The sequence below is a fragment of the Thalia democratica genome, unplaced genomic scaffold (genome assembly GCF_965202585.1).
Source record: "Thalia democratica unplaced genomic scaffold, ktThaDemo2.hap1.1 HAP1_SCAFFOLD_453, whole genome shotgun sequence".
Taxonomy (NCBI): Eukaryota; Metazoa; Chordata; class Thaliacea; order Salpida; family Salpidae; genus Thalia; species Thalia democratica.
This window is the reverse complement of record NW_028139505.1, coordinates 19,454-36,748: the sequence shown is the minus strand read 5'-3', so window position 1 is coordinate 36,748 and position 17,295 is coordinate 19,454. Positions and strand designations below refer to the sequence as shown.

Sequence of the window (17,295 nt, the reverse complement as noted above, 5' to 3'; positions counted from 1 at the left end):
TAAAAATAAACTCTTTGCGTTTAAAGCAAGATGGTTTTGCTCACTAAAAAGTTTAGTATATAATGTTTTTCTTCTAAAGGATTTTTAAAGCGTATTTTGTCGAATAATAGCTCTCTAAATAGATATTTGAATAACTTTAAATACTTTTGAAGTGCTCTATTCTCTATTATACTTAAGCACGATGCCTATTGAAAAAGGTAGTTTTTCAATAATACTCTTCGTTTTTTCAACTGTAGAGTAGTTTCATTATTTGTTACCCTATAGCTTTAAAAAAAATTTTTTGTAGTTTTTTAACTTATTTTACTACTTGATCAGTTTTAAATTTAAAGCTGTTTTATAAATTAATGTTGTGTTAAAGGTTTCTCAAATTTATTTTTTCTTCAGAAAATATGTTCAGTGCTCGAGCGAAACATACCAACCTTTCGTACATATTAATAGTTTTAATTGTTTAAAAATTTAAAACTTTTGAATATAAATACGCAAAAGTATTGAGCTGCCAACCAACGTTACAATAACATACTTTGTTGCTTTAGAGCATAGAAAATCGAATAAAAGAATTGCCTTTGTTTCTACGCGGCCCACTGTTTTCGCTGTATTTTCTTTTTTGCTTGCCCTTTATTGTTGATTTTAAACGGAAATTTTCGTCTATTATATGAGCGTTTTCTGTGTCAACTTTTATATACAACACACGGCATAGAAAAAGTTTTCTTTTATAAAGAATGAACGCTATGTAAAAAGGGTGGGATTTTTTTGAGCTTATTTAGATAGAAGTTTCTATGCTTTTATATTGTTGCTAAGGTTAGTTATTATTAGTGTAAATAAGTTATGCGTATAACAGTTGCTGTGTTTGTTTAATTGTATTTGTAGATGTTTTGTAAGTTCAAAGTATACAGTATGAAGTAGTTATATAATACGTGAAAACAACTATTTAGCTTTATCAGCAGTTGTATATACAAACTTAATGTCAATGTAAATAGTTGGCTTCATAAGTGTAAAAAGTTTATAGTAATTATATTCACAAAGTTTAATATTTTATTAAATGTATGTTGTTGTTATACGTTTTTATTTGAATATATTTTAAGTTAATTTTTAAAAAGTTTTCACATAACTTTTAAGTAATAAAAGATTAAGTTAAAACTGTTTATTATTTTTAAAATAGTTGTTGTGAATTGACTTTTTTTATGCATAATTTCTACTGTATGTTAAAGTATTGATTAGTAGTTATTTGGTTTTTTTATTTTTAATTTTATTTAGTTTATTAGTTATTAAATTTAATGTAAATATTTATTGAAAAAGTAGCAACAAACTTTACAATAAGTAAAATAATTTCTTTGTTTTATATTTACTTCTCCAAGCATTTGTTAAGTATAAAGTTAACTAATACATAAATAATTCAGAGTAGCTTTACAGATGCTACACTTAGAGTAAAAAAAAAAAAGTTTATAAGAATTACTCTATCTAACAGACATATGATTTATTGTATTTTGATTATCTTATTGTCTGTCTAACCTGAAAAAAAACGATATATTGTGCTGTTTTGTTTGCTAGCTTTATTAATTTTAAAATCTGTTTAATCAAAAAAGTTAATTAGTTTTAAGCTTTGACGAAGTTTTATCGTTTGTTATAAAGTTATAGTCTTTTAAACTTTACTATTTAAACTTGTTTTTAAACTGTAATACAAACATTTATTAAACTAAAGTAGAAGAGAATAACAAGAAACTTTTTAATTTAATTAAAGTTTTCAGGAAAAAATGTGCGGTTTTTATATTTATTAAAACAACTTGTAATAATAAAGTTTTTATGTTGCTATATTTAGAATATTAAATAGAATAAGCTAAACAACAACTTTACGACTTGTATAAAACAAACACTTTTTCTTTTTTAAATATACTTTTTAGTTTTTATTTTTACGAGCTAAACTTTTTAAGCTGAAACACTGTTTAAGTACTTCTAAAAAAGTAGTTTTTCACTGTTGTTTTTAAACTAAAAGCTGCTATTATCAATTAAGATAAACAAACAGCCTTAATTTCAGTTCAAACCGACTTATTCTCTTGTAAATCTTCAGCAAAACAATGTAAAGGTTTAACTAAATCTCTATATAGCAAGCGGGCGTTGGCTAACATTTTTAATTTTATTACTATTATTAAAAGTTGAGCTCTCTTCGCTAAAGCAAAACTTTGTATCTTTGTTATTTTTTGTTTAAACGAAAAAGTATGTAGTTAAAATAACTACCTTATTGTTTTAGTAAACTTTTATTCTTTTTTTTTAATACTATTTTTACTTGTTTTTTATAAAAAGAGGTAGTTTAGTTACATCTAGATAATGTAAAAATAAATCATTTTTGTTTATTGCTTGCATGTAATGCTTTTATAGATTTAGCATCAAAACAATGAATGATTTATGAATTTTTACAAACTCATAGTGTTTTTTGAGTATATGTAAGCTTTGAGCCAAACTATTTTAATATAGATATATTCATTTTTTGAATTAAAGTGAAACCTCAGACTTGCTTTAAATTAGTTTTTACAATTGAATTTGCTTACAAGTTACCGTTTGTTTTTCTGCTTACAGTTTTAAATTTTATTATAGTTTGTTTTGACCAATGATAAAGTTAAAACTAAAGAGCAGATTTTTAAAATTCATATTAGGAATTATAATAATTTAAAAGCTTAAATCAATGTGTTTTGTTTACAATGCTTATAAACTTTGCAGAAACTTTGATATTAATAACATCAAATGTCAAAACAAAAATTAAAATAAAGTCTAATCACGTTTTAACTGTTTTCACAGTCGTTAGAAATTACTTATGCTAAAAGAAGTATATTTGTACGTTAAGGTCATTTAGAATGCAACTTTTGCAATTAAAGTATAAAATTTAACGAAACTTTATAGTTTTACTTCCTACTTTTATTTCTTTTATTTTACATTGTGTAGAAATAATTAATAAAAAAGTGCATTGAATAACTACATTTTTGGTGATCGTGATTTTTTATACTTTGAACTTCAAAAATATAAATTTTAATAAATTTTAAAATATAAAATTGAGTGTATAAACTTAGTTCTTGAAAGTATTTACATGAAAACTGAAATTAGAAAAGCTCAAAAACAAAGATAATTATCAAATTCTTACTTTTTGATGCACATAAGTTTTATTAATTTGCAATAAGTAATATTAAAAGAAATGGAACATTGTTTTTTTTAAATAACAATAAAACTTTAATATAATAAGAAACTAAATTTAGTTAAATCAAAGAACTTGTTCAAAGATAAATAACCTTTATTTTGTTTAGATAAATAAAGTTTTTAAAATATATAAAATGTCAACACTGAGCGAGATAGCGAACAGTTTGATCAAGCAGAGGAACGTGAACAACAACAACATATCCTCTCACAACGGGGAAAGTACCGACAATGGAACCTCGGTTGAAGACAAACCAGGGTCGGTGGAGTCGGACCAGAGCGTGCTGATCATTGATGAGGATTTTCCCGCTTCTTCTTCGTCGGCGAGTCCCGAAGCTAACAAAGATCATCAGGTGATTATCTTTGACCTTATGTTATTTATTTTACTCAAAACTAACAGTTTCATTTTATTAGAAACGTATTGATATTTTAAACAAGGATTATTAAACTATTAGTTTTACACACTTACAGATCAAAAAATTTATATTAAGAAATCCAACAATGTTAAAACTTACTTTTCATTACATGTTTTAGTTTATTTCGTGATATTTTTAGTGTTATAAGACCATTAATAGGAATAGAAGCTAACAAAAGTTTACAATAAATTGCATTAAGCAATCTGAAGCCTTACAAGACTTAGCTAACTTATAAAAAACAAAAATAGTAATATTACTAGCTTCTTGCTTACTAATTTTTACTTTGTAGGATGAAAAAGTCTCACTGAAGCGACTTTCGAGCTTGTCGGACGGCGGAAGACGCGGCCGGAAGCGGAAGAAGCCGGAGAAGCACACGTCATACTCGACAAATGATGACGTCACAAACGGAGGGGAAGCAGATGATGACGTCACCACCAGGCAGTCGACGCCCTCCAGTGACAGCAACGACGGAAATTCGGACCCACCACAAACCAATCAGCAGGTGGCCACCACCGGAAGCAGCATTTTCAGCTTTCCGCAAGCCAAGCAGGACATTGCCAACCGCATACTGGACCACTTCAGGGACTTTTCGAAGCGGACCAATCACGAGCAGGGAGATTTGGGAGGGGAAACCCCTAACTTGCTAAATTTGCAGATGCAGCTGGCTAAGAGGAAGCTGGAGGCGATGAAGAGTTACGGGGGTATGAACTACAACACTTATTTGGATCCTACTAATGTAGTGGGAAGCAATGGCATTATTCCGGAGAGAACCATGAGACAGAACAACTGGGCTTTGAAGGTTTTATTTTATTTGTTTTTTTCATTAATAAATTAATATTTTTAACCTTACAGCTATATGTATTTTATGAAGCGTTAAATACTTTTAGGCACAAATACTAAACTACTTAATGTTAAAACTGCACTTTTGTTTATCGAGTTTTTATGTCGTATAGTATTGAGACTCAAAACTGTTAGGTAAGTTTATATTTAATTTAACTAAACATCTAGTAGATGATAAGATTTACACTTCCTAAACTTAACTACCAAAACGTTCGAAAACTTGCTTTAGTAAAACAATGTGACTGTTTTAAACTACTTAATAATTCTATAAAAAACAAAAGAATAATCTAAAGGTATGGAAAGATTGGGCGACGAACCGCAACATGCGACCGGACACACTTCAGGAGAAATACCCGATCGTTCCTGTCGAGATTGCAAGTGCTACTGTTGACGTCATCAGTTTCTGGCTGCCCAAGTTCATTATGGAGGTTTGTTGTTTCAAATTTTTCAATGTTTTTACATATATTGTTTACCTCTTTATAACTAGTACTAATTTTTATTTAATTAGGAAAATGTTAACCTATATGACTTTATTCGATAGCAAGTTGTAGCAAAACATTCATTGAGATGTTAATTTTTGCATAAAATAATACTTATAATTAGGTTCAAGCCAAACTTACAGCACAAAAATTTAAAAGCAACATAGAAATTACATTTATCAAGTAAGCACAAAAAAAAGTAGTCAAAATATTTTTCAAACATAGGTGAGACGCAAAGACAAGAAGGCGTACCCCTCAGACACTCTGATGCAGATAGCTTCGGGTTTGCAGAGGTACCTGAAGCAGGTGATGTGCCGGGAGGACATCAATTTCTTCGACAAGTACACGGACACCTTTGCCGGATTCAGGGAGGCTTTGAAGATGAGAGGGGACCAACTGGTCACTGAGAACGTTCAAAGATGTAAGTTGCTAAAGTTTATATATATATATGATGTATTTAGTAGTTTATATAATATTTTTCTAATATATTTAAACAACATAAATTTTTTATTTATAACTAACCAGTGTTTTTAACTCAATTGCATTATCACTCATTAGTCAGATATTGCCCTTCACTAATATATACCTCCTGACTGTTAAAATACCCTCAAATATCGATATCAACCACTTTAGGAAACTTTATTTTGTGATGAGCTTTTACTTTTCATTAACAAGTTATCAGCATTAATGAACTTTGGTTTATATTTGACCGTATCAGCTTATTTAAATATTTTAGTTAAGCTTTTTAAACTAATTTAAAATTTTTATCAATTGTTGTAAAACTAGAATTAACAACGCATTGTTTTCAAATTAAACTTTTATATTCAAGTATGTGACCATTGTGTTAAAGAAAATTATGAAAGCTCTAAAAATTTTAAATAATGAATAAAACATGTACAGATAAACTTTTACAAATTAAAAAGTTTATAACAGAGAAAAAATAAAGTTTATAATATATTTTTCATATATTTACTTAAAGTTGTTTTATTTACAGTTTCTACTGGTAAAACTAGTGTAATTAATATATCAACTTTTTTATACAAAAATAATATTGTCTAATATTTATAAAAAGTTACATTTGATTAAACTAAACATGTTCTTACAAGTTTGTTAGTTTACTTTAATACAAATTATATTTTGTTATACAAAAATATCTAAAAATTTTAAGTATATATATTTATGTTCAAGTAAACCATTATTAAGAATTTAAGTAAGCAAAAAAGTTTTACTTTCAATAATTTAATTCAGCTGTTCTACTTCTAAAGCCTAAGTACAAGGTAAACAAAGACTTAGTTCACTGTATAATATGTCCAACGCTTTATCTACGTTGGTATACGCTGTTCGAATTTTAGCATACTTTTAATTAATTTTTAACTAGTAAACTCCCAACATGGTATGAAACTTGTTCTAAATATTAAAAATTTTATTACCACATGCTGAGTTTGAAACTGTAGGAGCGTAAAATAAGTGTGTGGTCTAAATATTATTGATTTAACAAATTTGATACTTGTCAAATATTAGCCTTTTATTAGTTATATTCTCCGCTTTAAAAACTTTTGTTGTATTTAAAGTTTAAAATTTAAATTAGTAAAAGTTAATTTGTGAAGTAAGATTTTTTTACTTTTATAATGTTTTTTTTTTCAGATTTCTTATGTAACCTAAAAACATTTATGTGTTTAAAACATTTATTTACAAGCTTTATACTTTTTAAATCGGTTAACCTTGTTTTTTAAATTTAATTAAACAGTTAATATTTTATACTATCAACTTTAAAAACAAACAGACTTATATCTTTGAAACGTCTAAACTAATCATTAAAATTAAATATCAATTTCAACCGACATCAATATTCATATGCTTCATTGATTAGATGTTTAGATAAATTACATTATATACTTAAATTAAATCTAGTTTAAGATTATTTGTTATTGAACTAGCATATTTATAAAAAACTTAAGATAAATGTTTCACTGTTTTTTCATTATTCGAAGTAACTGATTTAACTATACAGAAATAAATTAATTGAAAAAAAACTTTTTTTCAAAAAAGGAAATTAAATTTATCAGGCAACATGTTTGTTTAGATAAGTTCGAGTAACAAATACACAAGCATGTACCAATTCCTTGCGGCTATGAATTATTAAACCTTGTATGTTCGGTATTAATGATAATATTTAGAGAATCATAATAAACAAAAGAGAAAAACGAGAAAGTTTTTGTAAACATAAGCAGTTGTTTTCAAACGACATAATATTAGTAGGCTGGATATGTTTATATACTTTGTAACGTTTAAAACATTGCTTTTTATTTTTACTTTGTATCTGTTTACATTATACTTTTTTCAAGATAAAAAAGAAAGAAGAAATGGATTAAGTTGTTTATTAAAATTGCTTACTTTAAGATAAATTTTATTGTAACATCTTTTGATTTCTTTCATATGTACACTTAAATATCCTTACACACTACTTAACTTTTATCAAAATACTTTTTTTTTTAAATCTCAACTTTCTAATATACGTTCTAAGTACAATAGGTTCTTCAAAAGTATATTTTATCAATATCTTTTTATTTTAATTAATAAAAATAAAATAGAATGGAATTAAAAAAACAATAAAAATAAACATTAATTTTGTAACATTATTAATACTAATCTAAGTTTATGATAAACCAAAAATAGTTATATTATGTATAGAAGCCAATATGTTATTATTCAAAAAAAAAAGAGTGCAATAAAACTGTGTTGTTCATAGTGCAGAAAGCCTTTTATTTACGAAAAGTTTCAGTATTTTACATTTGTTAAGTAACGAAAATTATTTCCTCCCTAGAACAGAATGTTTCTGAATTTTCCGTCTTGTTTTAAATAATAGCTTTTTGTAGTAACAGCATTGTTTTTGGCCAATGAAGTTTTAAAAAGATCATCTAAGTTTACTTACTGCTTCTAACTTCAGCATTTCAGCCTTAAATATTTCATTACTTTATTAGGAAAATTTTTTCTTTTTGTTAAAACGTTCCTTTTTGCTACCATTTGTAAATGAAATAAGTATAACAAGCGTTTTAAGAGCTTAGAATTCTCAAGTTATGAAAGTGGATAATTAAAAACGTTTAGCTTATACTCTAAAGCTTGTATATATCTGTTATATCTGAAACTGAATAGTAAAAGGAAGTTTACAAAAAAAAATTAGTTTATGACAAAGTATTATGCTTTTAACATGGGTTAAAAATATATAAACTTATTTGTTCAATCATTGAGTAATGATAAACACTAGTGTTTATAATTTAAGCTTAAATAACTTACTGTTTTTATTACAAAATTCATTTTATATACTATTTTTATACAAAGACTTGCGTTGTAAGTATTAAGCTTGTGCGTATATAAAGTATTTTTCATGACAATACAAATAATAGTACTTATTCATACTTTCAAATAGCTTTATTTCGTTTCGTTGCTATTTTTACCTCTACGCGTAAAATTCGTTGCTTATGAAAACATCGCATAAAAATTTCATATAGAGAAATAAATTTATCGTTAAATTGAGTAAAGATATCAAGTTTACATTTACGATATATCTAAGTAAACTTTCAGTATAGCCTTGAGGGCTGTTTGTATTAGAAAGCTTGTTTATACATTATCGTTAGAAGAGTTAACTTTACTTTTATGATGATTATACACAATGCAAGTTGTACTGTATATTTTCAATGTATTTTAAACAATAGATTAAAGGTTTTAAAAATAAATTAATTCTAGGCTGTTTTTTTGAATATACACGATTTTTTAAACAAGCCAATAAAAACTTTTTTTTATTATATTTATCTTAAACTTGTTTAAAAACTGTATTTTAAAGCTTTAAAAGTTTAAAATAAATTATTAAATTAGCTTCTTTAAACAAGGCAGTAAACAAATTTCAAAACCAAAATACATGGTAATTACTAAAGTAGCTGCTACAAAACATTTCGATTTTAGTATGTCGTAAGTATTTTTATTACCTTACTCTCTACTCCTTAGAGCTTAATACTTAGCAAAACATTTAAATTTATACTTTAGAACTACCAAAAATTAACAGGAGTTAAAAACCACTAATACTAAATGCTGATAATAGATCTAAATTAAGCAGTGCAGCTTGTAGCTTTTAATTTTACAATAAAGATAAAAGTTTAATTTAAAAACAAACTTTTGAATTTAATTGATTATAGAAAAAAATAGTGTTCAGAATTAAATAAACTAACTCAATGTTTTAAATAACATCAAATAAACAAAAGTAAATAATATGCTAGACAATCTACGTCACTATAAGATAGGTTTTTATGTAAACTTGTACAGTTTTTTACGATGAAATTAATTTTTTTTCTCATGAAATTACCAAAAATTTAAGTAATTTAATGTTGAACCATAAAGCTAGCAAAACTTAACAATAATGTTTAGCTAGGTTATTTTTCTTAAACTTGTTATTGAGTTTAATTTAAGCGTTATAACTTAAATGTTTTTTGCACAATGAACTAATATTTCACTATGGTTATTACTTGTTAAGATACTTGCTTTACTTGGACTTTGTTTATGTGTTTTTTGACAATTTTATGTAAAATTTTTTTTAATTTAGTATTATATATATAATAATATAATTTCAGATTCAAACTTGCCGTTGGGAATGATGCAGGCAAAAAACATGGAAACTTCTAGAAGGCAAAGAAAAGGTTTACAAGGACACAACTACAACAACTTCAAATACCAAATCAGCAACTTTTGTAAGTTTAAACTAAACTTAAAGTTAAGTTTGCACAAAAACAAATTTTGCTGTTTAGTTTATGTTAAGCCCTAATTAAGCTGTTAAGTTTTACATCTGATTTTACAATATTTGTACTTTCAGTTGATTAAGGTTTAAAACAGATACATTTGAAAGCTGTTTTATATAAAAAATAATGATTAAATTCAAACTTTACATTTTTTTACAGCTGGTAAGAACCAATTCGTGGCTGGTTTGACTGACGAACAGCTATGGAGTTGTGGATATTTCAATTCAGAATCTGCTAAAGGACTCTTTCATATTGTTTTCTACCACAATTGCGTTGAATTTGAGGTTAATTTCGATTGTTTATTGAAGCAATAGTTTGTAATTTAGTGAATAAGAAGATACTCAATTTATACCTATTCAGTACTAATTCTCAAAAAATAATAATTTTAACCTCGAGAGTTTTTTTTCATGACAAACTAAGGAGACTAATTTGTTTTATTATTGTTTGGTTTTGTGAAGTTCAATCTGAAAAAAAATTATATCGAAGTATAATGCTCAGCTAAACTGTAGTAATCTTAATATATTAAAGTTCAATAGAAAGGTTATGTTCCTGTTTTAAAGCGGTACTAAGTAAATATAAAAGATTTTTAAAGCCTAAATTATTTATCTAAAATTGACATTTCTGTCAAATATATACTCTTTTATTTTAAAGTGCTGTGTTCGAAGATTTCAAGTATTTTAGATAGATTTATTTGATTGTTATACATACTTAAAGTAGTTCAATTTATAAATTAGTACTTTTTAAACATTTGCCTAGTCTAAAACAAAATATGTAATGAAGTATGTTACAGTAATATACTCGAAAAATGCCCTTACAATGCTAAAGATGCTCAATTTAAATCATTTGCACATATGCGTACAACGAAAATTGTCTTATAAAATAAAAATTTTGATCTGTTTTAAACTGTTTATTTAGTTTCAGATTAAACTTTACAAAATGATCAAGTCATTTTAAAACAAATATATTTCTCTATATGTTGAAAATGTTAAGCTAAAATTGTTATTTGGTTTCATAATTATCTTTTTCTATAGTTATCAGCTTTTCTATTATTACTAGTTGCTGTAGTTTATATATATTTTTTTTTATTAGCAACTATTTAAAAAAGGGACAAATCATAGCATCTATTATTCTCATTGAAAGTGAATGAAAATGACGAATGAACTTATTAAACAATTATTAATAATAAACATTTATAGAACATATTTGTTAATGTTTACAGATAGGGAACATGGAGGAACACCACGAAATGAAGGTTGAGCAGTTCAAGTTTGTGAACAACAAGGAAACGGGAGATGTGGAGCGCATGGAGTTTAAAAGAATAGAAGTGAAGTGAGTATCTTTTGAGTATATTCACAATGATATTCAATATGTTATGTTGACGACTGAGTGTATTGAGCTATTTCATAGTTTGAAATGAGTATTTAAAGTTAAATTAGAGCATAAGTAAGCGGCTTTATTGTGTAGTTTCAATCCAAGTTAAGTGTTCAAGATCAAAATAAGTTTGTATGTAGAAATTTCGAACAAGCATACCTTAAAATATTATGTTTTGGAACTAATTTTATCCTAAAAAAATACTATTGTGTTTTCTAACTTATGTATCCTAAAGCGGCTTTTATTCGTAGTCAGTTCAAAATTGTTTAACTATAAACATCCTGAGCTAAAGCGGCAATTTTTAATAGGCATAAACAACTTAGTATTAAACAAACAAGTATCTGTTTTGTTACGTATTATACTTAGTGAAACATTAACAGAAGCAGTTTCTATAATAAAATTACTTTAAAAGTTTTACAACAGTGAGCTAATTTAAAGACTTAATTGACTTAAAAGTAAACCTTTACATTAAATATCTAAACTAGTTTTTATTAAAAAATGAAAGTTATTATCCAGGTATAAAGCTCAAAAGAAAAACTTTTCTTTCACTTTCTACAACAACAATAAGATAGATAACCTTATTGTACTTGGTATTTTATTTATGCTTTTTTAAAAGCGTTTAGAAGTAAGCCTTCATTTCTTAAGTATTTCCTTCAAGCTTTTTAAACTCTACAGTAACTTTAGCACTTATCTTATTTGGCTTAAACTTCCTTTTCGTTCTACTTGCTATAACTTTTTACAAGTGTAGAAAAATTTTCAAAGCACTTGAGCACAAACGCTTGACTTATCTACTTTTTATTTGCCACTCATAAAAACTCACGCCAGCTCAAATAACAATCTTGATTACATAAAAAAAAAAACGAACCAAAAAGTTCTGTTATATATTAACAAACGGCTTATAAAATAAAAATTACGCTTTTAAAAGTTAAACAATGACGGAGAGCAGCGTTTCGTAAAAATGTTTGCTTTGTAACTAAACTACACTGTTATTATCAACGCTTTTGGCAAACAGCAATGTAATGTAAAGTCTAATAAAAAGTTCAAAAACTTTAAAGCTGCCAGCAAAGTAGCGATTTATGCGGATTAACTTTTGAGATTTTTATTCGGCGATAAACTGCTGATAAATTAAAAGCGTCCATTAAATAGAGATAATTTACATGCATTAAACATGAACCTAAAAAAAAATCAAATTTAGTACGAAACATTTTACTAGGTTAATTTTAACGTTTTAATAAGTTTAAACTTAATACTTTTTTGACAGCATAAACACAACTTCTAATTAAAATTTTATATCTGAGAAAAAAGTAAGAGCAAGCAATGATAATTGCAAACGTAAAATGAAAATTAGCTAAGTTATGCTTTATGGTTAAGAAGTTTATTTAAACTTAATTTTTCAAGATAACATATAAGCATAATTTTTTATTTAGCTCGCACAGATTTGACAAAAACTTTAAAAAAAAAACTGCTTTATGTTTTTGAATTATTGCAATGCAATAACTCAGTTAGGTTATGAGCTTAGAAAACAAATAAAACTAAAACGTTATGGTGCCCACTGTAAAAAAGTAGTTTCATGTAAAAACATGAGTGAAATTTTCATACTAAACATCTGTCAGCAGCAGTTTTATTTACATGAGAAAGAAGATAAGTAAAAAACAGTATATAGATTTATTAGCAGAGAAGCACACGCACACACATTTAACATATAGAAGTTTTAAATCTGATTTTTGTTTACTTTATTGTGAAGCACTCCACTCTTTTTTTATTAAACTTGGATAAAAAATAGGCACTTATCTCGTTCTGTTCTGTAAGTTTTATGCTTTTTAATGTTTTTTTTTTCATGTATATTTTGCTGTCTACAAATTAATGTGTTTTTACTTTTTAGTTTTTTGGCATCAAACGCGTTTTTCTTATTAAATGCGTGTTAATTAATTCTGTATACATGTTTTCTTCTAACTATTGCTTTGATATATTTTTAAAGCATGTATTGTTTGTATTAAAACAATATATTATTGATTCATATATACTGGTTTGTAATAAAATATATATTTTTGTGTTTTATGTACTTTTAATAAGTGAAAAATAATAATTTGATACACAATTGATAATTGTATACGAAAATTTACCAGTTTTACTTGTTTATAAAACTTGTCTTTCAAAGATTGAAGTTTGCTAATTTGTATTTTTTTTAACTTAAGCATAAACTGTATATCAAAAATAATTTACGTGTTTAAATATATTAATTTTTTTATTAAAAGATAATAAATAAAAAAACATGATTAAACAAACTTAAAGTTATGCTTATAATATATAAATTCAACAGGTCAAATAAAGTTTTGACACTCTTCATTTAATTAGTATATGTTTAAATAATTGATAGTTAAAGTAAGATTTTTATTAGAGTTTATTTTAACAAAAATATATCTATATTACAGTGCAAAAGGTAAAGTTTAATAAGAATTAATTTTTTTTTTACAAACACAGTCAATTTTTCTAAAAAAACTAGTTTATAAAAATATGTATCTGATACACAATTAATGTTAATATTCAGAAACTACACATCTTCAAATGGCAAACTTACATATATGTTTATACAAATATGATGTTATAACCAAGGAAAGCCAGTTGTAGTACTAATAGTTATCTTATACAATAATAAATCAACAATTTTAAAACAGAAAACTTAACAACTCAATAAATAATCAAAATAATTATTGCTCCAGACACTACACTTCTTCAACTGGTACCAAAACCCTGACACTGAAAGCTGAACCCGGCAACCCGAGGTGCCTGGTCAAATTTTACCGGGAATATTTAAGCCTGGTGCCGTCTAGCGGACCTTTTTATCGCAGGCCGCTGCAAACTGGTTTGTTTCTTTTTGTGTTAAACAAATTAAAGCTTGTTAGTTTGTTGGGTTAATGCTAAAAACGCACTGCAATAACTGTTTAGTTTACATTATGTAGCTATCAAGCTACAAAGTTAAAAAAGTCTCTGTTTATTTTAAACTAAATCTAAACGTTGTAAATACCAAAGCTCAAAAATTTTATTTATTTGTGAACTTCACTTGATTTCCAACATACTACTACAACATAGAAAATCTAAAGGCTTTGTTAAGTAAAAAATAAAATTGCAACTTTCCGCATTTAAAATCTGTAAAACATAAAGATAGTTCTCTTTTGCTAAACTTGTATGCAATATGTGTTTGATAATGGATGCACTGTACTTGTTTTAATAGAAAAAAAAGTTCAGAAAAGAAAAATATATAGTTTATAATCGATTACATACATGTATAAAACAAAATATTGCAACTATTTTTTTTCCACAGCTGATTCTTCTTCAACGCCCAGGTTCAGTTTCAACCCGGTAGGAATCAACAAGTTGCGGGAAACTTACAAGCAGATGTTCACCAACGAGAAGCCGGCGAGCGTTCGCAGGTCAGGGAAAGTCCGGAAACAAGAACAGGAGCCAATCAACGGGCAGTTCTCGAGTGACAGCATTCAAAGCAATGCTTCCAACCACGGTTATTATTAAAAAGAATTAGTAATAAAACAACAGATATATCTATTATAAAAATAATTTTGACAACAACCATCATTTAAAATAAACCAAAGAACATGTTATTGTTTTTTGTTAAATACATTTCTTAAAAACCTCAAGGTTTTAGTTTAGAGCTTGTAAGATAGACAACATTACTAAGTTTAAAGGTTTAATTTTATGTTAATAAGTACCTGTGTATAATTATTTGATACAACTGTTAAGTTATGTCCAAAACAACCCCTTTAATTCAAATAATTTTAACTATAAATAAACTAGCTTGTTATAATTATATTTTTAGATGATAAGATAAGCACAAAGATTTTATGAAAAAATGAAGAGTTTTAGACTTTTAATGAGTACAATTTTAACCAAACAGTATTTCATATATTCTTTATCAACAGACACCCAGGAAAGAAACATGAGGTTGTTCAAGGAAATCTCTGCGAAGCTGGTCAGCGACGGCCACCTCAAGCGTGACAAGATCGACCAATCAGCTGCCAGCATTCAGACAAACAGCCAATCAAGCAGGTTGAAAGACAAGCTCGAGGCGTTCTCACTGAACCGAAGAAGCGACGAAGGAAACTCTAAGGAGGAGGAGACGAGGAAGAGAAGCTTGTCGGAACCGTTGCAGGTGAAGCAGGAGCCTACATCAGCTCCACAGGCGACCAATCAGGAGGAAAAAGCGACGCCTGGCGACGAAACCCTGCTGATGCAGGTGCCAAGCAACGTGAGGGTGGTAACCATCAAAAAGGGAGGAAGGATGTGGAACTTCGAGCTGAAGTAGGGTTTATGACGTAACAAAACATTTGGTCATTCCAGTGTCGTCTTAGATTGACAGCGAAATTTCAGAGTTAAAATTTACATTTGAGTTTTTTGTTTAACATGTTTAAGCTCATAATGTATTATTTTTTAGGTATTTATATGAAAATTTTGATTGAGACAAACTTACGTCAGTGACCGAATTTTATTTAAGTAACCAAAATCTTTTAATATCATCATTCCAGTAAATAGTTTTAAGATCTCTAAATAAACTGCTGCTGTGTAAATCGGATATAATTAGTTTTAAGTTAAGTATGTTGAGAACTTTTTTGAATGATAAAGGGGACATTAAAAAGTTTGAGATAGTATTTTAGTATAGCTGAACGTTTGTTTTTTAGTGTAAAAAACTATTAAAAATTATGAACTTATGCCTAAGTGCCACAAGTTTTACCAACTGTTTTAGTAAATTCAAGTGCATTTATATAAATACATGCACAACTGCCTACGTAAAAAGTATAACAATAAGCTGAACAAGTGGTATTGTAAAAACTTTTAGTTATTTAAACCGCTTTTTAGTCAAACTAACTAATTAAATAATAAGAATAAATTATAAGTGAACTACATTTTAATGATTTTGCTATAATATATGTATATACTTTTCATATAAGACTCATTTGTAAAACGAATTTGGTACAAGTTCGCAAGCATTATAAAATTTCTTGTGTACCTCATTTTTCCAGCTTTGTACGTCGTTGAAGCTTTAGATTTATACCTGATAATTTTAAAAGAAGCAAGTTTTGACCACAAGTTCACATTTTACGAGTCGATTTTTCTCTTTACTATATATATATGACCTGTCTTTAACGTTTATACTTTGTTCAAGTTTCATGTCTACTGATACTCGTTTTTGTTCTGCGATGTTTTTGTTTTTGATCGCTGTTAAAGTGTATTGAATAAAGTAGATTAATACTTTTGTATGTTTTTACTATTTTTTAGTTATTAAGCATGTTAAGCTTTCAAGAATACATTAAAAAAAAAGCACCATGGTGTTAAAGAAAGACTAGTTTTCAAAATATGGTAAAAATGAGAGTTAATATAAATAGTATTATCTTTTTACTATATTGGACAAACTTAATTTATATGCTAACAAAAAGTTATCAAAATTAAAATCACGTGATTCAAGTTAAGCGAAGCGTGCAAAACTCATCCACTAATTTATAATTCTCTCGTTTTAAATTCTCTCAAACTTAATTGCACTAATAAAAGTTAATCAGCGTATAGCAGTTTATAATTTTACAAAAAAAAAATCTTATTTAGTGATAAAAACTTTGCTAAATATCTACTGAAAATTTTTAAAACTAGTAGGTTTATTGCTGAAGTGCCTTGTAGTAAATTTTCTCAATGAACTTCATGTGATAATTGTATTTAGCTCTAGTTGACTTAGTTCTGCAGTGCTTTCAGTGAGAACTGTATGTGTTATTTAATTTTTGGAAAATAAGTTGCAAGTAATAAAAAAACTAAACGCACACTATATCGCATTTTAATTTTACACTCATCTAGTATACATTTATAAGAAAACATAAACTAGTTATACATATTTTAGTTTTATTTACAGCGATTTTAAGCTTTGTAGTCTAGTTTGCACACAATTGTTTACTTAATGATCTAATGTGCGTTGTTTTTCAAACCTTTTTTTTATCAACTTTTTTAGTAAACTCAATTAATGCTGTTTAATTTGTACAAACGTAATGTAGCTTAGATATATGAAACGTGCTTTGTATAAGCAATACTTTATTTTAAACAACATTTAAACAAATATTTTTATACATTTTTATTCCTTTATATTTATTAAGTGTTATAAAAACTACTTAATACTTATCTAAAATCTAAAAATTTACAGTTAAAATCTTATTTTAAGTTATAAAATTT

General features: G+C 26.7%; 1 protein-coding gene across 1 annotated transcript; it reads left to right on the top strand.

Annotated features, from left to right (window-relative positions):
• Nucleotides 1-4,251: 4,251 nt before the first annotated feature.
• On the top strand, nucleotides 4,252-15,605 carry LOC145846465 (uncharacterized). Its single transcript, XM_082953224.1, has 8 exons — nucleotides 4,252-4,395; nucleotides 4,730-4,864; nucleotides 5,141-5,336; nucleotides 9,862-9,986; nucleotides 10,922-11,031; nucleotides 13,794-13,936; nucleotides 14,396-14,590; nucleotides 15,009-15,605. The coding sequence occupies exons 1-8, from the start codon at nucleotides 4,252-4,254 to the stop codon at nucleotides 15,389-15,391; spliced, it is 1,431 nt and encodes a 476-aa protein (XP_082809350.1). The 3' UTR covers nucleotides 15,392-15,605.
• The last annotated feature ends 1,690 nt before the right edge of the window (nucleotides 15,606-17,295 follow it).

Coding starts and splice junctions, on each gene's coding strand:
- LOC145846465 (XM_082953224.1), top strand. CDS start 4,252: ATGCAGCTGGCTAAGAGGAAGCTGGAGGCGATGAAGAGTTACGGGGGT. Junction 9,987..10,921: donor ACAATTGCGTTGAATTTGAG/GTTAATTTCGAT, acceptor TAATGTTTACAG/ATAGGGAACATGGAGGAACA. Junction 11,032..13,793: donor TTTAAAAGAATAGAAGTGAA/GTGAGTATCTTT, acceptor TTATTGCTCCAG/ACACTACACTTCTTCAACTG.